Source organism: Scyliorhinus canicula, chromosome 7 (assembly GCF_902713615.1).
Source record: "Scyliorhinus canicula chromosome 7, sScyCan1.1, whole genome shotgun sequence".
Taxonomy (NCBI): domain Eukaryota; kingdom Metazoa; phylum Chordata; class Chondrichthyes; order Carcharhiniformes; family Scyliorhinidae; genus Scyliorhinus; species Scyliorhinus canicula.
In genome coordinates, this window is record NC_052152.1 from 117,854,642 (window position 1) to 117,877,856 (window position 23,215).

At 49.7% G+C, this 23,215-nt stretch overlaps 1 protein-coding gene across 4 annotated transcripts in view; it reads right to left on the bottom strand.

The window, feature by feature from the left end:
- Positions 1-23,215, bottom strand: part of dgkh (diacylglycerol kinase, eta) — a 656,851-nt gene that overhangs the window by 125,070 nt on the left and 508,566 nt on the right. For all 4 annotated transcript variants that reach the window (XM_038802770.1, XM_038802769.1, XM_038802768.1 and 1 more), the window contains 6 exons: positions 22,519-22,618; positions 19,041-19,323; positions 15,174-15,305; positions 9,157-9,297; positions 8,585-8,702; positions 8,303-8,413 (listed from right to left, as the gene is read on the bottom strand). In XM_038802770.1, the coding sequence (XP_038658698.1) occupies positions 8,303-8,413; positions 8,585-8,702; positions 9,157-9,297; positions 15,174-15,305; positions 19,041-19,323; positions 22,519-22,618 (885 nt within the window). The remainder of the gene's footprint in view (positions 1-8,302; positions 8,414-8,584; positions 8,703-9,156; positions 9,298-15,173; positions 15,306-19,040; positions 19,324-22,518; positions 22,619-23,215) is intronic.

Here is a 23,215-nt window from a genome sequence, read left to right on the forward strand (position 1 = left end):
AGTATTCGGCTATTGCGATTTCGGACCATGCTCCGCATTGGGTGGATCTGGAGATGGGGGAGGTGCGGGATCAGCGCCCGCTTTGGCGTCTGGACGTGGGGTTGTTGGCTGATGAGGTGTGCAGGAGGGTCCGGGGATGTATCGAGAGGTACCTCGAGGTCAATGATACTGGGGAAGGTCCAGGTGGGGATGGTATGGGAGGCTCTGAAGGCAGTGATTAGGGGGGAGCTGATCTCCATCCGAGCCCATATGGAGAGGGGAGAGGGGAGGGAGAGGGAGAGACTGGTGGGGGAGCTGTTGAGTGTAGATAGGAGGTACGCGGAGGCCCCGGAGGAGGGATTGTTGGGGGTGCGGCGTAGCCTGCAGGCCAAGTTTGATTTATTGACCACCAGAAAGGCGGAGACACAGTGGAGGAAGGCGCAGGGAGCGGTCTACGAGTATCGAGAGGAGGCGAGCAGGATGTTGGCGCATCAGCTTCGTAAGCGGGACGCGGCTAGGGAGATTGGTGGAGTGAAGGATAGGGGTGGGAATGTGGTGCGGCAGGGGGCAGAGGTCAATGAGGTCTTTAGGGACTTCTATAGGAAACTGTGCCGGTGGTGGGAGGGGGAATGGAGAGCTTTTTGGACAGGCTGCGATTTCCAAGGGTGCAGGAGGAACAGGTGGAGGGACTGGGGGCGCCGATCGAGTTGGAGGAGCTGGTCAGTGGGATTGGCCACATGCAGTCGGGGAAGGCGCCGGGACTGGATGGGTTCCCGGTTGAATTTTCTAAGAAATACGTGGACCTGTTGTGCCCCCTGTTGGTTAGGGTTAGGGTTAACGAGGCATGGGAGGGGGGTGTTTTGCCTCCGACGATGTCTCGGGCGCTGATTTCCCTGATCCTGAAGCGTGATAAGGACCCCTTGCAGTGTGGATCATACAGGCCAATTTCACTGCTGAATGTGGACGCCAAGTTGCTGGCGAAGATCTTGGCCACTAGAATAGAGGACTGGGTGCCGGGGGTGATACATGAAGATCAGACGGGTTTTGTGAAGGGGAGGCAGCTGAACACTAACGTGCGAAGGCTGCTAAATGCGATAATGATGCCGGCTGCAGAAGGAGAGGCGGAGATTGTGGTGGCATTGGATGCAGAGAATGCCTTTGACAGGGTTGAGTGGGGGTACTTGTGGGAGGTGTTGGAGAGGTTCGGGTTTGGGGTGGAGTTTATTAAATGGGTGAGGTTGCTGTACGAGGCCCCGATGGCGAGTGTAGCGGCAAATGGGAGGCGGTCCGAGTACTTCTGGCTCCACCGTGGGACGAGGCAGGGGTGCCCCCTGTCCCCCTTGCTTTTTGCGCTGGCAATAGAGCCTCTTGCCATGGCTCTCAGGGAGTCGGGGAGGTGGAGGGGTTTGGTGCGAGGTGGGGAGGAGCACCGAGTGTCGCTGTATGCGGACGACTTGCTGTTGTATGTAGCAGACCTGGTGGGGGGAATGCCGGAGGTGATGCAGATTCTTGCTGAGTTCGGGAGTTTCTCGTGCTATAAATTGAACCTGGGCAAGAGTGAGCTGTTTGTCGTACACCCGGGAGATCAGGAGGAGGGGATTGGTAGGCTCCCGCTAAAGAGGGCAGTGAGGAGTTTTAGGTACCTGGGGGCTCAGGTGGCTAGGAGCTGGGGGACTCTGCACAAGCTCAATTTTACGAGGTTGGTGGAGCAGATGGAGGAGGAATTTAAAAGGTGGGACATGCTGCCGTTGTCGTTGGCGGGTAGAGTACAGTCCGTTAAAATGACGGTGCTCCCGAGGTTTTTGTTTTTGTTTCAGTGCCTCCCCATTTTCATTCCGAGGGCCTTTTTTAGGAAGGTGAACAGCAGCATTCTGGGATTTGTTTGGGCGCACGGGGCTCCGAGGGTAAGGAGGGTCTTTTTGGAGCGGGGCAGGGATAGAGGGGGGCTGGTGCTGCCCAACCTCTCTGGGTACTATTGGGCGGCTAACGTCTCGATGGTACGTAAGTGGGTAATGGATGGGGAAGGGGCAGCATGGAAATGGATGGAGATGGCGTCCTGTGGCGGCACGAGCCTGAAGGCACTGGTAACGGCGCCGTTGCCGCTCCCTCCAACGAGGTACACTATGAGCCCGGTGGTGGCGGCTACCCTCAAGATTTGGGGGCAGTGGAGGCAACACAGGGGGGAAGTGGGGGCTCGGTGGAGGCCCCGATGTGGGGTAACCACCAGGGAACATGGATGGCGGGTTCCTGGGGTGGCACAGGGCGGGCATTAGGAAGTTGGGAGACCTGTTCATTGACGGGAGGTTCGCTGCCTTGGTGAACTGGAGGAGAAGTTTGAGCTCCCCCGGGGAATATGTTCAGGTATCTTCAGGTCAAGGCGTTTGCTAGGCGGCAGGTGGAGGGGTTCCCTTTGCTGCCCCTGTGGGATAGGGTGCTTTTGGGGGTGTGGGTCAGGGATGGGAAGGTGTCTGACATCTACCAGGTAATGCAGGAGGTGGGGGAGGCGTCGGTAGAGGAGCTGAAGGCTAAGTGGGAGCTGGGGGAGCAGATTGAGGAGGGGACAGGTGTGTCAGGTGTTCGGGGAGTCCAGCGAACCATGCCCATATGTTCTAGGCATGCCCGGCACTGGAGGAGTTCTGGAGGGGGGTGGCGAGGACGGTGTCGAGGGTGGTGGGATCCAGGGTCAAGCCAGGCTGGGGACTCGCGATATTTGGGGTTGGGGTGGAGCCGGGAGTGCAGGAGGTGAAAGAGGCCGATGTTTTGGCCTTTGCATCCCTAGTAGCCCGGCGGAGGATCTTGCTGCAGTGGAAAGATGCGAGACCTCCGAGCATGAAGACCTGGATTAATGACATGGTGGGATTCATTCAGCTGGAGAGGGTCAAATTCGCCCTGAGGGGGTCGGTGCAAGGGTTCTTTAGGAGGTGGCAGCCTTTCCTCGACTTTCTGGCTCAACGATAAGGTACTAGGTCAGCAGCAGCAGCAACCCGGGGGAGGGGGGGAAAGAGGGGGAGGGTTTAGGGGGATAGTGTTTAAGTTAATTTGCTTACTGTTAATTTATTTTGTTGTTAATTGGGTTTGGGGGGGGTGGGGGGGTTTGTTATATGCGTTGTTACGGGTGCCGGGGGGTGTTTATTATTGTTATTGCTATTATTTTTCTGTTGATATATATTTTTCAAAAAATTCCAATAAAAATTATTTTAAAAAAAAACATTACTAGCTTTCCTATCTCATCTTTAAATGGAATTCCCATTTTTCCTTTACCTCCAAAGATCTTGGTTTCCTTTTTACGCAAAACATTTTTTTCCTCTCAACAGTTCTCTTGACACCATGAAGCCCTGAAGAGATGAGGGCTGCTCTCTGTTGGGGGGTTGCTGGGAGAAACTCTCTTGCAGTTGTACATGAGTATGAGGAAGCATAGAATATAATCCCTATAGCGCAGAAGGAGGCCATTCGGCCCACTGAGGCTGCACTCACCCTCTGAAAGAGCACCACCAACCTAGGCCCACTCCTCCACCATGTCCCTGTAACCCCACCTAACCTTTGGACACTAAGCACCAACTTACCATTTCAAATCCACCTAACCTGCACATCTTAGAACTGTGGGAGGAAACCTGAGCATCCGGAGGAAACCCACCCAAACACGTGGAGAATGTGCAAATTCCACAAAGACAGTCACCCAAGGCTGGAATTGAACCCGGTATAAGCTTCCTCTTGTTGCTAGCCTTCAACCTCCTTACATTTCAACATTTTTTCTCTACTTTATCAGTATTATTCCAGTAAATAATTGACTTGGACTATCAATCGTTTTGTCATTTACTCACTCTTATAATCCACCTGAACACAAAGCTTCCATATTAGTTTGTGCTGCCCTCCTTCCATTTCCTCTCTCTGTATTGCTAATAAGCTGTCAAATCTCTAACTTTTTCCAGTTGTGGCAACAGGCTGAAATTTCCTGTGGGGATCAGAACCCCGACATTTGGCCTACAGAGGTTTCGCAAGTCTGCCCAGGGCTGGGGGTTGTGTGTGCAGTGATCACAGCTCAACATCGGCAGCCCCACAGTTAGCCGAGGCAGGTAGAAAGCACGAAGGCACCTCAATGTGGGGACATTCATAACTGCCTGATCAATAGTTACAAACTGAAAGAGCTGAAGATATCGAGATGGAGAGAAAACCCCTTTGCAGGCCTATTCATGGAATGGCTGCAGCCTTTCATCCACTGTCAATTGGGCCTAGAGCCTCTGGCTCCTTTGGGCCTGGCAACCTATCACCAGAAGGCCACCACAATTGGGGGGGGCACTCTGGCATCTGTAAAATAAGGGCACTGGGCACAAAAATGGACACTATCATAGATCATAGAATCGTTGAATTTACAGAGCAGAAGGAGGCCATTTGGCCCATTGAGTCTGCACCGGCCCTTAGGAAAGAGCACCCCACTTAAACCCACACCTCCACCATTTACCCGTAACCCCACCGAACCTATTTTGGACTCTAAGGGCAATTAGCATGGTCAATCCACCTAACCTTTGGACTGTGTGAGGAAACCGGAGCACCTGGAGGAAACCCACGCACACACAGGGAGAACGTGCAGTCTCCGCACAGACAGTGACCCAAGCCAGGAATCGAACCTGGGACCCTGGAGCTGTGAATCAACTGTGCTAACCACTGTGCTACAGTGCTGGCCGAGATGGGGCCTTAATCGAACGAGTCAGCTACCCTACCTCGGTAGCCCTTGGAATGTATTATCCTACACAGCTCCCCCTATTTCACCCCCCCCGCGTCCAAATCCAACACCAAGGTGTAGGAAAAAAACACCCATTATTCTATTTTTCTCTCCACAAATACTGTTTGGCCTGTTGAATATTCCCAGCATTTCAGATTTCCAGCAACCACAGTATTTTCCACTGTTTTAACACATGGAGTGGTCCACTCAACTTTTTTTTGTCATTCCTTTCGAACAACAACTTATCTTTATATAGCACGTTTAATGTAATGAAACAAGGTGGTTCACAGCAGCATTATAAAGCAAAGGGTGACACCGAACCACACAAAGGTCAGATCAGATGACCAAAAACCTGGTCAAAGAGGTAGGTTATAAGATGCATCTTAAAAGGAGGGAAGCAAGGTAGAGGGGAAGAGGGGTTTCAGGAGTGAATTTCAGAGCTCGGGGCTCAGGCAACTGAGGCAACCAATGGTGGTGCACCTATGAGCGGGAATGCACAAGAGGCCAGAATTACAGGAGCAAAGATATATTGGGAGAGTTGTGTAGCTGGAGGAGGAGGATATAGGGTGATAGGAGTCCCTGGAGGGATTTGAAAATAAAGATGAGGATTTTAAAATCCAGATATTGCTTGACTGTGTGCCAATGCCGTTAAGTGAGCACGGAAGGGAGGGGAGTAAATTAAAACATGGGCAGCATAGATTTGGATGACCTCACATGGTGAGAAAGTGGAACAGTTAGCCTGGAGTGCAATGGAATAGTTAAGTCTGGAGGGAACAAAGGTATGAATGAAGGTTTCAGCAGCAGAGGAGTTGAGATGGGGCAAATTGAAGTGATGTTATGGATGTGGAAATAGGTGGGTCATAGCGATGGAAGAAATGTTAGCTCAAAAGATCATTTCGTGATCAGGGGTGGGATTCTCACCTATCCGGCGGGGCGGGGGGTCCCGACATAGCGGAGTGGCACCAACCACTCCAGCGTCAGGCCTCTCCAAAGGTGCGGAATTCTACGCACCTTTTGGGGGCCAAGCCCTCACATTGAGGGGCTAGGCCCGTGCCGGAGCGGTTGGCACCACATCGACTGGCGCCCAAACCGGTTCCAGCGGCCTTTGACGCCCGGCGTCTGGCGCCGGGGCTGGCCGAAAGGCCTTTGCCGGTTCGTGCATGTGCCGGTGCGTCAGCTGCCCCCACAGCACTGGCCCGCCCGCCGATCGGTGGGCCCCGATTGCGGGCCTGGCCACCGTGGGGGCACCCCCCGGGGTCCGATCGCCCCGCTCCCCCCCCAGGACTCCGGGGGCCCGCTCGCGCCGCCGTTCCCGCCGCCACCAGAGGTGGTTCAAACCACGGCGGCGGGAGAGGCTTCCCAGCGGCGGGACATTGGCCCATTGCGGGCTGGAGAATCGCCGCAAGGGGCTCGCCGATCGGCGGGTGGTGTTTCCCGCCCCCGCCAATTCCCGGGTGGCGGAGAATTTCTGCCACGGCGGGGGCGGGATTTACGGCGGCCCCGGGCGATTCTCCGACTCTGCGGGGGGGGGGGGGGTCGGAGAATTTCGCCCCAGGTGTGATACCAAGGTTGTTGACCAGACTGTTTCTGACAGAACTTCAGACTGTTGCCTGGAAGAGGCAGGGAGTGGACAACTAGGGAATGGAGTTTGGACTGGGAACAGAAAAGAGTATCTTCAGTCTTTTCAATGCTTAGTTGGGTTTGTGTCCATCCTGTACTGAATTTCAGATAAGCAGTCTGAGAAATTAGAAACTGTGGAGGAGTCAAGAAGAGGTGGTGCAGATGAGGTAGAGTTGGGTGTCAGCCGTGTACATGTGAAAACAAATGCCTATTTTGGATTATGTCAGAGTGACAGCATGTCGATGTGAAATAGGAGGGGGATCAAGGCTAGGTCTTTGGGAGGCACCAACGGTAACGGTGCAGAAACAGGAAAATAAACCATTTCAAGCAATTCTCTGACAATGATTAGATAGATAAGGATGGAACCAGGTGAGAACAGTCCCACCAAATGGATTACAGTGGAGAAACATCGGAAGAGGATGGTGTATTCAACTGTGTCAAAGGCGGCAGACAGTTAGAAAAGGAAAAGCTAACGTTTGAAGTGAAAAAATGAAATGAAAATCACTTATTGTTACGAGTAGGCTTCAATGAAGTTACTGTGAAAAGCCCCTGGTCGCCACATTCCGGTGCCTGTCCGGGGAGGCTGGTACGGGAATCGAACCGTGCTGCTGGCCTGCTTTAAAAGCCAGCGATTTAGCCCAGTGAGCTAAACCAGCCCCTCACAGTGACATAGGATGTAATTTGTGAGTTTGGTAAGAGCCATCTCAATATGGTCATCAGGCTGGGAAGCTGATGGGAAGGATTCAAATGCAGAGGTGTAAATAATCTGCCTTGACAAACCCCTCTCTCCAATTCCTCACAGGCTAAATACCATGTGGGCCAGGGGTGGGGGCAGTCAATGGACTCAAAAAAAGCCCTTCCCGCAGTCATAACGCACTACTGGCAGGCTAACCAGGCTGAAAGTGGGACTTCCACCCTTCAGTGTGAAAGGTGTGGAGTTTGGAGGTCAGGTGGGGGGGAACAAAGGTGGAGTAACATTATGGGCTGTTTAGCACAGGGCTAAATCGCTGGCTTTGAAAGCAGGCCAGCAGCACGGTTCGATTCCCGTGACAGCCTCCCCGAACAGGCGCCGGAATGTGGCGACTAGGGGCTTTTCACAGTAACTTCATTTGAAGCCTACTCGTGACAATAAGCAATTTTCATTTCATTCATTTCATGTGGGCAGGGTTTTCCCTGTTGCACAAAGAGCATCCCTTGAATGCTGCACAACTGGCCCCTTCACTTCCTTTCTGTCTTTACTTCAAATCTGGGCTCCTCACTCCTGGATGCTCATGCCAATTGTTTTATGGTTTGGGCAGAGAAAATATGGGCCAATTGGCTTGATAACAAGCTCAATTGTCCATTAATAATCTATTTCAAAAGATGAAAATCGCTTATTGTTACAAGTAGGCTTCAAATGAAGTTACTGTGAAAAGCCTCTTTATATTTATTGGGGCAGCACGGTAGCATGGTGGTTAGCATAAATGCTTCACAGCTCCAGGGTCCCAGGTTCGATTCCCGGCTGGGTCACTGTCTATGTGGAGTCTGCACGTCCTCCCCCTGTGTGCGTGGGTTTCCTCTGGGTGCTCCGGTTTCCTCCCACAGTCCAAAGATGTGCGGGTTAGGTGGATTGGCCATGCCCGGGCACGCACTGCTCTATAGTCAGGGTGGGCAGGAAGGCGGTGGGCTTGCCACCATCGTATTTTATGTGCCTGCCCTGGCCAAAAATACAACCAGCAGGGATGCCATAAAATATAGCCCTTGGTAGTTCCTCACTTCCCCTATCTGAGGGTAAACAGGATCTCCACAGTCTCAGAACAAGGTCTCTAACAGAACTTCAAAACTCCGGAACCCCTTTGCTCATTTGTTGTCCAGCATTCTTTAGGCCCGGTGCCTGACCACAGGGGCCTGATTTTGTTTCATAGTGTTGTCTTCTGCGTTTTAAACCATAGGCTTTCCCTCGATTTCTCAGCATAAAACAACTGTTGAAAGCTGTGTAGATACCTGCATTTCTCAGGATGCTCCTCGCGTTTGTTGTTGAACTCCAAAGAGATTTTTGCATCTAATCCAATTCCAAAATAATTGTTCATAACACACTTTTCAGTATAACCTTCTCTGTAAATTAAACAACACATGTTATGAAAGAATATTCATGCGCTCTTATGATATACTACCACATACCCAGCTGTACCAATGCCTTGCTATAAGATTTGACAGCAATAATCCAATGAGATCATGAAGAAAAATCAGTAACTATTAAGAGTGGCATAACAGAACATTTCTTACAGTGAGTCTGGGTCCGGGTCAATGAATGGGGTTGCTCCAAAAGGATCGATGTTCGCTAATAACATTTTGCTGATGATCGAACTCCCAGCAATAGAGGCAGCAAGTCCAGCTCGTAAACCTGCGTTAATGAACAATTATATCATTAGGAAGCATACAAGCAAGAAACCTATACAACTAACTAAGGTTCCTGACCAGAACCTAGTTCAATGATAGCACAGATCAAAGAACTGGATGCAGAGATCAACAAGCCTCAGGTGCAAGTCTTTAAAATTGGGCTGCATATCGATCATAAGATGTTCAGGGACGACTGACAGGGAAAGCACCTCATCATCTCCACCCTAGCTGGGAACAGCAATGTGCAGCCACTCATGATGCATGTCTGAGGTATAACCTCCAATCAGATGGGAAGCCGTACACCACTGCATCTCAGCTTCCGCAGCTTGAGGGCCAACTCAAATTGAACACCCACTGCGGGAAGATATCGGTTGCTCTAATACCACCAGCGAAATACATTTATTGAACCATTCTTCCCAGTATCTGGAACCTCTGTCCTATGCCAGGATGCTGGGTACCTGGGCAGATGATTCTGGTGTTCAGAACTGGAAGATTTTCTTTGCTCGTGGTCAATGGTGAGGTTGTGAATGGACCAATATAGGAAGTGGTGGTGCGATGGATTCGTCTCTCTGGAGGGGATCTTTGAGCAGTTCGAAGAGCTGAAACAATCAAACAGAATACTGGATCATTAGATATTATTCATTGGCACAGCCAAATATTACAACTGGATAAAAACAAAATAAGACTTTCACTTGATGCAAAATAAATCAAAAAGCAATAACACATTCAATCACGCTCTTCATAATGATTGCGCTTTATCATGCACAGGAGACCCCATGTGCTTTGGCAATGTGAGATGCCAACCACGGATTTAAAGGCTGATGGAACCATCAATTCACCAGACACGTGTTTCCGATATGAATCTAGGCTTTAATCGACTTACTACAGAGCCAGCCTGTTAGCCGTTGATGAACTCTCAGTGAACTACAGGCTGACTCTGGACAAGGGTATTTATAAAGCAGCACTAAGGGGAGGAGTCATGGGCGGAGCCAAGGGTGGAGCCCTTTACAAGCTCCTGAGCATTCCCAGAGCTACTCCCCCTAGTGGTCGGATAACGCTACTGCACTTACAAAGACATAGTGAGAATTATCATGCTAAATTCACCACATTCACCCCCTGCAAAAAAATCAAGTCCGGCGGGGGTGGTGGTCTACAACATCAGTCTGTCCGGTGGTCGAATTGTCCGCTGTGAGCAGCGGAGCACCGGGGTTGCAGTCTCTTGCGGTGGCTGGATTGGTGTTATGTGCTGGGGTACGATGGCGGACTCCAGGGAGCGTTGTATCCGAGCTTCATACTCTCCTGGTTCGACCGAGGACTGGGGGCTCTGGGGGCTGGCCGGCGCGGGTGCGCGGAACTGGTGGAGCGAGCTCGGGAGCGCGAGGGGGCGGCAGCATGGGGTGTAGGGTGAGAGGCGCTGGATCCGGCGGGTGCCAGATCCCGGAGGGATACCGTGTCCTGACGGCTGTCCTGACGGCTGTCAGGGAACTCGACGAATGCGTACTGGGGTTGGAGTGGAGCAGGCGCACCTTTTCAACAAGGGGGTCGGTTTTGTGCGCCCTGACGTGTTTCCTCAGAAGTACGGGGTCCGGTGTCCTCAGCCATGCCGGAAGTGAGACCCCCGTGGTAGTGCCCCTGGAAAAAATGAAGAGCCTCTTGTGAGGGGTCTGATTGGTCGCTGTGCACAAAAGGGACCTAATAGCGTGAAGCGCGTCTGGGAGGACTTCCTGCCACTGGGAGACTTGGAGCTTTCTAGGCCGGAGGGTCAGTAGGACGGTCTTCCAGACCGTCGCGTTCTCCCTCTCCACCTGCCCGTTCCCCCGGGTTTGTAGCTGGTAGTCCTGCTCGAGGCAATGCCCTTGTCGAGCAGGTACTGACGCAGCTCGTCGCTCATGAAGGACGAACCCCGGTCGCTGTGTACGTAGCTGGGGAAACCAAACAGGGTGAAGATGCTATGCAGGGCCCTAATGACTGTGTGGGAGGTCATGTGGGCAGCACGGTAGCATTGTGGATAGCACAATCACTTCACAGCTCCAGGGTCCCAGGTTCGATTCCGGCTTGGGTCACTGTCTGTGCGGAGTCTGCACATCCTCCCCGTGTGTGCGTGAGTTTCCTCCGGGTACTCCGGTTTCCTCCCACAGTCCAAAGATGTGCAGGTTAGGTGGATTGGCCATGATAAATTGCCCGTAGTGTCCAAAATTGCCCTTAGTGTTGGGTGGGGTTACTGGGTTATGGGGATAGGGTGGAGGTGTGGGCTTAAGGAGGGTGCTCTTTCCAAGAGCCGGTGCAGACCTCGATGGGCCGAATGGCCTCCTTCTGCACTGTAAATTCTATGACTCTATGTCTGGCACCCTTAACCCACAGGGGTGTCAAGACTCCCCTCCTTGCCACACCTAGGGGCTGGTTTAGCACAGTGGACTAAACAGTTGTCGAACATGAAGGCAACCGATCTTTGGTCGGTGATGAGGGTGAACCTCCTACCAGCGAGGTAGTGCCTCCAGTAACGGATAGCCTCCACAATGGCTTGTGCTTCTTTCTCGACTGAGGAGTGTCGGAGTTCTGAAGCGGAGAGGGTACAGGAGAAAAATGCGACTGGTCTCTCTGCCTGATTTAAAGTGGCTGCTAGAGCTACCTCTGAGGCATCGCTCTCAACCTGAAATGGACTGGATTCATCCACCGCCCGCATGACCGCTTTGGCGATGTCCTCCTTGATGCCGTCGAAGGCCTGGCGTGCCTCGGCTGACAGGGGAAATCGTGTGGCCCTAAAGAGTGGGCGGGCTTTGTCCGCATATTGAGGGACACACTGGGCGTAGTAGGAAAAGAAACCCAAGCACCGTTTGAGGGCCTTGGGGCAATGGGGGAGGGGGAGTTCTAAGAGGGGGCGCATACGGTCCGGGTCTGGGCCCAGGACTCCGTTTTCCACGACATAGCCGAGGATGGCTAGTCTGGTTGTGCAGAAAACTCATTTCTCCTTGTTATACGTGAGATTCAGTTTCTGTGCCGTCTGGAGAAAATGGTGGAGGTTGGTGTCGTGGTCCTGCTGGTCATAGCCGCAGATGGTGACATTGTCCAAGTATGGAAACGTGGCCCGCAGCCCGTACTGGTCCACCATTTGGTCCATTGCTCGTTGGAACACCGAGACCCCATTAGTGACGCCGAAAGGGACCCGGAAGAAATGGAAGAGGCAGCCATCGGCTTGAATGCCGTGTAGTGGCGGTCGTCCGGGCGGATTAGGAGCTGGTGGTATGCAGACTTCAGATCCACCGTGGAAAAGAGCCGGTACTGGGCGATCTGGTTTACCATGTCTGCAATCCTGGGGAGGGGATACGCGTCGAAGAGCGTAAATCTATTTATGGTCTGACTATAGTCGACAACCATGCGGAATTTTTCCCCGGTCTTAACGACCACCACCTGAGCTCTCCAGGGACTATTGCTGGCCTCTATAACCCCCTCACTGAGAAGCCTTCGGACCTCTGCTCTGATAAATACCCTTTCCTGCAGGCTGTACCGCCTGCTGCGAGTGGCTACGGGTTTACAGTCCTTTGTGAGATTGGCGAAGAGAGGAGGGGGGGGATTCGCAGCGTAGTGAGTGGGGGCAGGGGCCCGCCGAAGCTGAGGGTGAGGCTCTTGAGGTTACATTGAAAGTCTAGGCCTAATAAGAGTAGCGCGCAGAGTTCGGGCAAAACGTAAAGTTTGAATTTTGAGTAGCTAGCGCCTCGGATTGTGTGTCGTGGCAGTGCGCCCCTGGATTTGGACCGATTGGGAGCCTGAAGCGAGCGAGATAGTTTGCTGCATGGGGAAAACGGGGAGCGAACAGCATCTTACCAGGTCTGGATGTATGAAGCTCTCAGTGCTCCCGGAGTCGAAGAGGCATGGCGTTTTGTACCCGTTGATATGGACCTCTGCCATCGAATTTCACAGATGCTTCGGGCGTGATTGGTCCAGAGTGACTGCGCTGAGTTGCGGGTAGTCGGCGGCTCGATCAGCTGTGCTGGAGTGGCCCTGTGATGACTGCCCTCTGAGTTCATAGTCGTATTCTTCCGATGAGTTGTCCGAGCGCGGAGATGCAGGTCGGGCCCGTGGATCGCACGTGGCGGGCGTCGAGGAAGATGGCATCCAAGATGGCGGCCCCCATGTGTCGCACGTGACCGGCCGTGCGGTGGAGGTTTGCCAAGATGGCGGCCCCCATGGATCGCACGTGGCTGGAGGGGGCGGAGTCGGGGCATAGCCCGCAGCGTTTCGGGCCCCGCGGGCCTACTGGTGAGGGGAGCGATTACTTCGTGCCGCTGGGGAGCTGGAAGCAGGGGCCCTTTTAGCGAGGCACACTCTTGCGTAATTGCCTTTCGGCCCGCAGCTCCTGCAGGTCGCGTTGCGGGTCGGGCAGTGCTGCCGCGGGTGCTGGTTCTGGCCGCAGAAATGGCAGGCTGGAGCAGCATAGTGGCTGGCTGGGGCAGCATGGTGGCTGGGCGGCCGCGTAGCACAGGCTTGGGGGAGTCGCTGGTCGGGGGCCCATGATTGGGTCGCGGGGTCCGCGGGGAACGTGTTAAGGCTGCGGAAGGAGACCTCCATCGTGGTAGCAGCTTCCACAGTCGTTTCTAAGTCTTGGGAACCCCTTTTCCAGCAATCGTTGGCGCACATAATTAGACCTGAGGCCCGCTACAAAAACATCGCGCACAGCAAGTTCTCTGCGATCCGCTTGATAATTACAGTCATTGGACAAATTATTGCGTTCCCTTAGAAATTCGGCGAGTGATTCTGTAGGCCACTGGCGGCGAGTCGTGAACACATGGCGAGCGTAAACTTCGTTAATGGGCCTCACATATATCTTATCGAGTACTGCTAGCGCTGCAGTATATGAACCGGCCGTGTTTACTTGTGTAGAGATTCTGTGGCTCAACCTCGCGTGCAGTAGACTCAACTTCTGTTCCTCTGTCGTTTCGGCTGTGCTCGCTTCTGCCAGGTAGGCCTTGAAGCACTGCAGCCAGTGGGAGAAGATTTCTTTAGCCTCTGCATCCTGCGGGTTGTGTTCCAGGCGTCCAGGCTTGAGGGCTGATTCCATGATCGATCTTGACTGTTCTTAAGTCGATTAAATTGATGGAACCATCAATTCACCAGACACGTGTTTCCGATATGAATCTAGGCTTAAATCGACTTACTACAGAGCCAACCTGTTACCCGTTGATGAACTCTCAGTGAACTGCAGGCTGACTCTGGACAAGGGTATTTATACAGCAGCACTAGGGGGAGGAGTCATGGGTGGAGCCAAGGGTGGAGCCCTGTACAAGCTCCTGAGCATTCCCAGAGCTACTCCCCCTAGTGGTCGGATAACGCTACTGCGCCTACAAAGACATAGTGTGAATTATCATATTACATTCACCACAAAGGCAAAAAACACGCAAAAATACAAAAAGCCTGAGAGAAGCGAGGAAGACAGGGAGAGGTCGAAGAGAAAAAAACAGAAGACATGGAGAAGTAAACAAAAAACAATGTTCCCAGTTAAGGAAGGAGACCGAGGTCAGAAACAGGAACCAATAAAGTTAAGAAAAGGGGAAACAGGCTCCAATATTTTATTTGGCAAGCAAGTTAAGAAAGCTAAGGCAGGGCAGCAATGTGGTGCAGTGGTTAACACTGCTGCCTCACGGCGCTGAGGACCTAGGTTTGATCCTGGCCCGGGTCACTGTCCCTGTGGAGTTTGCACATTCACCCAATGTCTGCGTGGATCTCACCCCCACAACCCAAAGCGATGTGCAGGGTGGTTGAATTGGCCATACTAAATTGCCCCTTACAGGAAAAAAGAAATGGGTACGATGCCGCCGTTGGACTGGGATTTTGAGGAATTTTATAGGGACCTGTATAGGTCCGAGCCACCGGAGGAGGAGCGGGAGTTTCTAGGTGGGATGGAGCATCCAAGGTTGGGAGAGGTGGAGAGGGCAGGATTAGAGGAGGCGGTCAAGTGGCAATTGGGAGGATGCAGGCAGGGAAGGCGGTGGGGTCAGATGGGATCCCGGTCGAATTTTATCAAAATATTTAAGTACAAGCTGGTGCCGTTGATGGTCGAAATGTTCGAGGACGCGATGGTTAGAAGTGTCTTGGCTGCAAACAATGGGGCAGGCTTCCATCTCGCTGTTGTTAAATTTGCTGAATAAAAATACTTTTTAAAAAAATTCCCCATGCTTCTTGATCACCTTGTCCACCTGCCCTGATGTCTTCAGGGACCTGCACTCCAAGGTCTCTTACTTCCTCAGCTCCTCTCAATATCCTCCCTTGCTTTGTGCTCTCCCAAATACATCACCTCACATTTTTCCAGATTGAATTCCATTTGCCAATTTTCCATCCACTCAACAACACCATTAATATAATTCTGGAAACAATACCTATCCTCGTCACTATCAACGACACAGCCCATTTTTGTGTCGCCTACATTTAAGTCTAAATCATTAATATGTACAACAAACAGAAAGTGGTGAATAAATCGTACTTGTATGGATGTCAGATTCCTTTGAATCATCCTCCTTCTCATCCTCCTCCTCCTCCTCCGAGTGCTCCTCAATGTCCTTTTTCAACTCCACGTCAGCCTGTTCTTGAGTATGTGCATTTTGTTCATCCACAACTAAAAAAGAGAACCATCAATAAAACACGGGAAGAGAATACTGACAGAAAGTTTCTAACATGAAGATCAGATCAGAGTGGAGCAATGAACTACATGCCCAAGGATGATTCTACTTTTCATAGAATAGGGCAGCACGGTAGCACAAGTGGATAGCACTGTGGCTTCAGAGTGCCACGGTCCCAGGTTCGATTCCCTGCTGGGTTACTGTCTGCGGAGTCTGCACATTCTCCCTGTATCTGCGTAGGTTTCCTCCGGGTGCTCCGGTTTCCTCCCACAGTCCAAAGACGTGCAGGTTAGGTGGATTGGCCATGATAAATTGCCCTTGGTGACCAAAAAGGTCAGGAGGGGATATTGGGTTACTGGGATAGGGTGGAAGTGAGGGCTTAAGTGGGTCAGTGCAGACTCGATGGGCTGAATGGCCTCCTTCTGCACTGTATGTACTATGTTCTAATATACAGCACAAGAGGAGACCATTCAGCTCCAGGCCTTTGTTGGTGTTAAATGCTCCCTATGAGGTTCGTCCTATCATTCAATATCCTTCTATTCTTTCCCAGCTTCACCTTGAATACATGTATGCTATTTTCCTCACCCACTCCAGATGGTATCAAGTACCTCATTTTAATCACGCTATCCTCCTGATAGTGACCATCTTATGTACGGAGGCCTGGTCAGTGCTCAGCAGTGACTAAGAGACTAAATTAGAACCGTAACTTTAAGTTTTTAAGGCAGTGCAGAAAAACTGATTTGTTCCAGGATTGATAATATGAGAACTAGGGTTTGGCTATTATATAAACAAATTTCAGCAAAACAAAAAACAAGAAAACAATACTTATAACCTTTGAACTTCAACCCTCACAATAACAGATTACATGCAGTTACTTAACCTTAACATACTAGTTCCCATTAAACAGCCCTTTCAAGAACATGCAGCTCTCATACTACTTATATAAGCAGACAAAGGCAATACTTGCAGTTATAAAGCAATTTTTCTTCTGTTAGGAAAATTCATTCTGAATCTTTTTTCCAAAGACTGCCTCAGTGGTAACTTTCATGACTTTCTAGTTGATTTCCAAAGCCTTCTCCACTATAACTGTTCAAAACAGCATTCCTTCTCTCTCTCTCTAAGCTCTGCCCAGCCGCTCAAACAAAGGTTCTCTGCTGGGGCTTCCAGGCTTGAACCTATCAGCGTTATCTTGGCTGTTTGATTGCCCACTCCCTTTTACACAAAAGAACAGAGCCATGCTATTGATATGCAACTAATCTCCCATTGACAGACAATGAGGCCATCAGATGCTGTAATGGGCTAATAGCTGGTCAGACAGGAGTGTCCCGAAGAACAGTGGATCTGGAGCATCCTGTGTATTCCCACTAATGAGTTTAAGTCTGACTGGAACAATGTAACTCGGCCAAGTGTGGGCGTATCCCTCAGACTCTGTGCCAGCAGGTTTTATTTAGTTGGTTTAAACGCTAAATTGCTTGCTACATTGAGGTCTCATTTCTGGACCCAATTTCCTACCATCTCCCTCATGTGACAGGCCCCTAGCTTTCTACTTGTTCCATAAGTGGAAACATCTTCTTCAAGTTTACTTTATCAAACTCCTTCAATAACTGTGAAAGGCTCCATCTATTAGTTTGGCTGATTTCTATTTTCTAGATGCCAGCCTGTTCCGTCATTACCAAATGGTTATACCTCCAGGTTATAACTATCAGGGAGCTTGAGGGATGACGTAAGATCTACAGAAGCAAACAGGTCTTGAATGGTAACAGGCAGGTAATCACTCCAGACTGGAGTGTAAATATTATAGTCTGACAGAAGAAACTGGCAATTCAGGAGCTTGCTCATGGAGTCCTTGTACCAGTCACTGCCTGCATGAGTCTGTGGCCTGACATGCACAGGGATCAGAGTTTCAAAAGATTCATGCTCCCATTAATGATGGGACAAAATGTAATGAGATCATGGCTGCTCTGATATGATAATCCTTACCTCCACTTTTCCGCCATGGCCCCATAACCCTCGATTCCCTTACTAATTAGCCTTGACCATACTTAATGACCTAATCTCTACAACTCACTGCAGTAAAGAATTCCACAGATTCACTTACCTCTGAGAGAAGAAATAACTTCTCATCTCGGTCTTAATTAGGTGCCTCCTTACTCTGAGATGATGCCCTCTGGTCCCAGACTCTCCCTCAAGAGGAAACAACTTCTCAGGGTCTAACCCGTCAACCCACCTGAAAATCCTACATGTTTCAATAAGGTCATGTCTCATTGTTTTAATCTCCAGTGAGTACAGGCCCAACCTACTCAACCTCTCCTCATAAGAAAATCCCTCCAATACCAAAGATATGGATTGGCCATGCCAAAATTGCCCCTTCGTGCCCAAAGATGTCCAGGTTAAGTGGAGTTGAGGGGATAGGATGGTGGAGTTGACATAGGTAGAGTGTTCTTTCAGAGGGTCGGCGCAGACTCGATGGGCCGAATAGCCTCATTCTGTACTGTAGGGATTCTATGTACAATTGGCAGCAGCACAGGGATTACGGAATGTTCTAGATTGGCAGAATGTCCTGACTCGCTGAGCCACAATAGATTAAACGCATTTGGCCCTATGTTCTTTATGGCACAATGCCATTTTAAAGAGTCCATGAACTCAATATCCATCATGTCTTTTAGTTTAACAGCTCCTGGATGGTGACAAGTGGATAACAAACGCGCCAGATACAATTACATCATGTTGTTTCTTTCCTTCATAGAAGCTCCTCTGCTTATTCCAAACCTGGGATTGCCAAAGAACGGCCCACAGGCATTCTTGGATAAAGCAATTTGCTTGCAGCCAGTGAAATGGCAGCTGGCAATAAATTGATGTGCGAAAAGGATTGGGAAAAAACAATCTTTACAAAGAACTTACAACACAAAAATGGTCTGTGCCCACTATTTACTAAAAATGTGCAAGAATTAGGAGCCATTTTGACCCTCAAGCGTATCTCGCCATTCAGTAACATTATGGCTGATCCAATTGTGGTCTCAACTCCAATTTCCTGCCAGCCCACCCCCATAACTTCCTTGTCGAACAAAAACCATGTCGAACTCAGCCTTGAACATATTCAATGACCTTGGCTTCACTGTTCTCTGGGGTGGGGGGGGGGGGGGGGAAGAGAATTTCACAGATTAGCCACCCTCAGAGAAAATAATTCTCTTCATCCCTGTCTTAAATGGGAGACCGTTTATTTTTAAACTGTGTTCCCTAGTTCCAGACTCCCCTATAAAGGGAAACATTGGCTGAGATTTTCCGGCCCCTTTCGTGGCGGGTTTCCGATGGTGGAGGGAGTTCCCCATTGGCCTCTGGCAGTATCTTCCAGAGCCACGAAAGTCAATGACCATTTGCACTAGCTATGCCACGAGCGAACCCGCTGCAGGGAGTCACTTTTGGCAGGACTGGGAGATCCCACCGTCAGGAATGGCTGGAAAATCCCAGCCATCCTCTCCGCATCCACCCTGTCAAGTCCCGTCAGGATCTTGCATGTTTTAATAAGATCTCTTCTCATTCTTCTGAACTTCAGCAGATAAAAGCCTTAACTTGCTAAATCTTTCTTTATAAGCGAGCCCTTCATCACAGGAAACATTCAGCTTCTAAAGTAATATTAAGACAATAATTTATTATTCATGCAGCTTTAAAAATCCGGTCAACGGACAATAAACAAACAACTGGAAAACACGTGGGGCTTCAATGAGCTGTACCTTTCTCTGCTTGTTCGATGATTTGCCTCACTGCTTTTTTCAGACTATTTGCCCGAAGCATAAGTTGTTCCCTTGGTTTGAAGAACTTTTGGGTGGAAGAACGAGATGGAATCATTTCTAGAGCCTGTTCCTTGCTCTCGGATAAGGACTCTTCACTAAACTCCTCCTCCTCTCCTTCCTCCTCCACAATGGGCGGTGTTGAGCAATGGTGGCCTGTCAACGCCTGTGATTCATCATTCAGAGTCTGCAGCAACGAGTCGAGTTTCTCATTCAGTGCTGAACACTGGCAAGGGAATGCAATACATGGCGTCAAACGGGTCAGGAGAAATTTAACAATTGCAGGAGACTTTTATAGCAGTTGACTTCATTCTTAAAAGCAGCAGCCACAAACAACAACAACTTGTACTCAGATAGTACCTTTAAAGCAGTAAAGTCTCCCAAGGTGCTTCAATGCAGCACCCCGCCAGTACTACAGTGAAGTATAAGCCCAGATGGTGTACTGAAATCCTGGAATGGGGCTTAAAGATACTCGGTGGAATTCTCCGTTCCTGAGGCTATGTGTTGACATCGGGGAAGGATTAGTGGACTTCTACGGCAGCAAAACTGGTGCTGCACCTGGACCAATTCACCAAATATTAAGGGGCCAGTACCGTCGCCGTGCGGAACACGATCAATTCCGGTGAGAAATGGTGCGGGATTCACTGGTTTGGGGATTGACACTCAGGAGGCCGACAAGCTGCAGCCACATATACACACTTCACTCCCCACACACACCATCCCAGCCAACAAGATGGCAGCGAGGAGAGCAGCACCCCATTTCACAGACAAACTTGAGACCCTGTTGAACGCCGTTGAGGAGAGGCTAGAGACCCTGTACCCCGGGGTGGGAAGGAGGCTGCCAGCTGCTGCCGTTCGCCATGCCTGGACGCAGGTGGCAGGGGTCATGATCACCGTGGGCAACACCGCTAGGACCGGTGCCGTAGAAAACTGCACAAGCTCCTCTGGGCGGCCAGGGTGAGTAGGCAGCACTATGCCCGTAGCACTAACTCCTGTTCCACATACCCGTAACCCCACTCCCCCCCCCCCCCCACCTGGAGGGAAACGCAACCTCCACCCTGCACCACATGCCTGCATACAGGCTGCCATGGCTGGGTGTCTGGCCACTGAAACTGCAGGAGAAGGTTTCTCATAATCACCATGAGGGGGAGAAGACAGGAGCGGGACTGCCAAACCTGCAGCCTCTCACCGCAATAGAACAGAGGGCACTGGATGTGGTTGGTGATTGGTCTATCCAAGAGGATCAGCTGGAAGACCACGACTGATGCGGGTTACAGGGCCTCATCAGCAAGGCAGTAGCTAAACTCCCTGTCCAAAACACAAGTGGCTGCCTGGCTCTGACAGGTTTGTGTAGATAGAGGTAGTGGTACGGAAAGAAGTTTTCTGAGCCTTTTCTCTGGATTGATGCTGATACGTTTAGTCAGTTCTACCCTGTTGGGTCTCTCTTAGTATTGCAGTCAGCGCTTAATGGTATCAGTGGAGTCCAATCTGCCAATTTAAAGAAGCATTTAAAGATTGGCCCTCCCAGCTTTGGGTGGTTAAACTTACCGACTGCATTGTAAATTTTGTTCCCCCCACTTTCTAAGTAATACCAGGCCACAGAGCAAGCAAAGGCTTGCAAATAATCCCACTGATATATCTGAGAAGGCTCAGGGCTAAGATGACTTGATAGCCATGAACATGCGTTTCACAAAACATGACAGATAACATAAATCAGAATGACTGGGCCAAAATTCTTCTGGCTCTTCTTTCTCTTCCCTTACTATAAGAAGGTTTGACAAATCTTTCCTCAGGAAGACACACTTTATATAGATACTGACAGGGGCTGACAGATGGTATAAAAGTTATGGGGATGTGCATCTGGATTTTTCATCAAAAAATAGTTCATTAGTTGCATTTTTGGATTAAATTAATTAATTGCAGAAACAAAAATGACATTCTCATGCTGCGGGTCCCAGCTGTTTATACCAAAGTCTGAAACCTCAAACCACATCACATTTCAAAATGATCAAACTACCTTATGCAGAATTCCGGGGAATGACAATACTTTTAAGCCACCACTGGCAAAGATGTCTCTCACCAAGGTTATTTCCAACTTAATTGAAGACTATAGTTGACCTTTGGAGACCCCAAAATGCACACGAGGTGAGGCAGAAATCCCCAAATCTCCAATCTGCCTTCCTATCAAGTGGTAGAACTGACTAAACTTATAGGCATCAATCCAGAGAAAAGGCTCAGAAAACTTGTTTCTTTACCACTACTTCAGCCATGGCTCGATAGGTTACATTCTTGCCCCAAGTCATGGGTTCAAGCCCCTGCTACCCGCCCCTTTTGGAATTCAACTGCATAATCTAAGTTATCCCTTCAATGAAGGACCTAGAAAGTGCTGCAGTGGTGATGGTGCTGTCTTTTCAACAAGATATTCAACCAAGTCCTAATCGGTCTGCTCATGGAGGTCAAATGGGACTATTAAAAGCAAGAGATTTCTCCTGGTGCCCTGGCTATCTTTGAACCAACAAAGACAGATTCTTTATCTCACTGAGCTCTTAAGAAGTCATCATGTGGACGGTTTCTCTGGCCACAGATGCTGCCAAACCCACCAAAATCTCCAGCATTTTCTGTTTTTATTTCAGATTTTCAGTATTTTCCTTTACTTACTATTGTTTGTGGGACATTGCGGTGTGCTAACTTACTGCCATGTTTGGGTACAAAAATCTCACTGACTGCACTTCAGAAAGAATGAATTGTTTGGAAAGTGCTTTTTAAAGCAACATTGTTTTCTGGATGTGGCCAGTGTTGGCCACGTTTATTACCCATTCCTAGTTGATGGGGTCTTGAACCAGTGTTGTAAAAGTGGTGCACCCATGATGGGGTTGGACTGCCTAACTGACCCAATGATGAAGGAACTTTGATATATAAATGCAAGTTCTTTCTTACATAAAATGTGTCATTGGGTTCCATTATTTAAGGTGGAAAACCTCAGCTTGTCTGGGCTGAAGGTTCAACAATTACGCCCAGGTGAAAAAGGGTTAAAATCAGCTACCCTTATGAACTTCAAATCTCTTGCAACATCGCATGGTTGTGGGTGGGGGAATAGGCTATTGAAATTCTTGCAGGATAATTCAGTCTCTCAGTGTGCCTGGAATTACGCCATTTAGCCCCTCAAGCCTGTTTGGACATTCAATATCAACGATGATCAGTGGCCTATCTGCATGTACCCGTCTTTGTCTCATATCCCTTAATACTTTTGGGTGTTTTCTTTACTCTTCACAGGACGAGGGGGTTCAAGACTTCCTGCTTAATCTTCTGACATGGTGCTGAAGTCTGCAGATCAACATTTCCACTTGTGCCGAGTTAGAATGCACTCTGGCAGGGCAAATCAATCAAAGTCTCTCAAAACAATACATGTCTTAATTCTTACTTTATTGGCCAGCGTTTCACTCTCTTCGGTATTTTCGTTGGTCTTTTCATATGATTTGCCAACTTTGGCGACAAAGTCCTTCACAGTCTCACACAGGATTCTAGTAGACAAAATATGAAAATTGCTCTCATTACATTGGCCATGCTCTGTCCTTCATAAGGTTCCCAAATCTGGTTGAAAATATGTCTGCAGGTATGACCAATTGGCTCCCCGCATCCAACCATCCCTTCCCCATATTCCTGTCCCTGGTCACCCAACACACCCATCCTCACAGCACACCACCTTCCTCCGGCCAATCAGAATGTGAATAGACTCTTCATTACCCAATTGACAGTCTTTTTCCCCCCCATGTCCAATATTTCTGTTACTAATAAGCAAGGTGGGCCAAAACAAATTCTTTACAATAATTATGCTACATATTGTCAAATTGATTTTTCTCCCAGGTTTCCTGACAAAGTGTCCTGAAAATTAGTCCTTAACTCCGAGATCCCCCATGGTAATCATGAAGCATTCAGGGACACCATTATAGAAATTTGTTTTTCACTGTGCCAATAATTGAGAATCACAAAAGAGGACTGCAGTACAAAAATGTGCTTCGCACTGCACACAGTTCAGTAAGACAGTCCTCAGCCATTTACAGTATCTAAATAGCTGTTCTACTGATTTCGGAACCAGTGTCTTTCATTTCATAATTGAT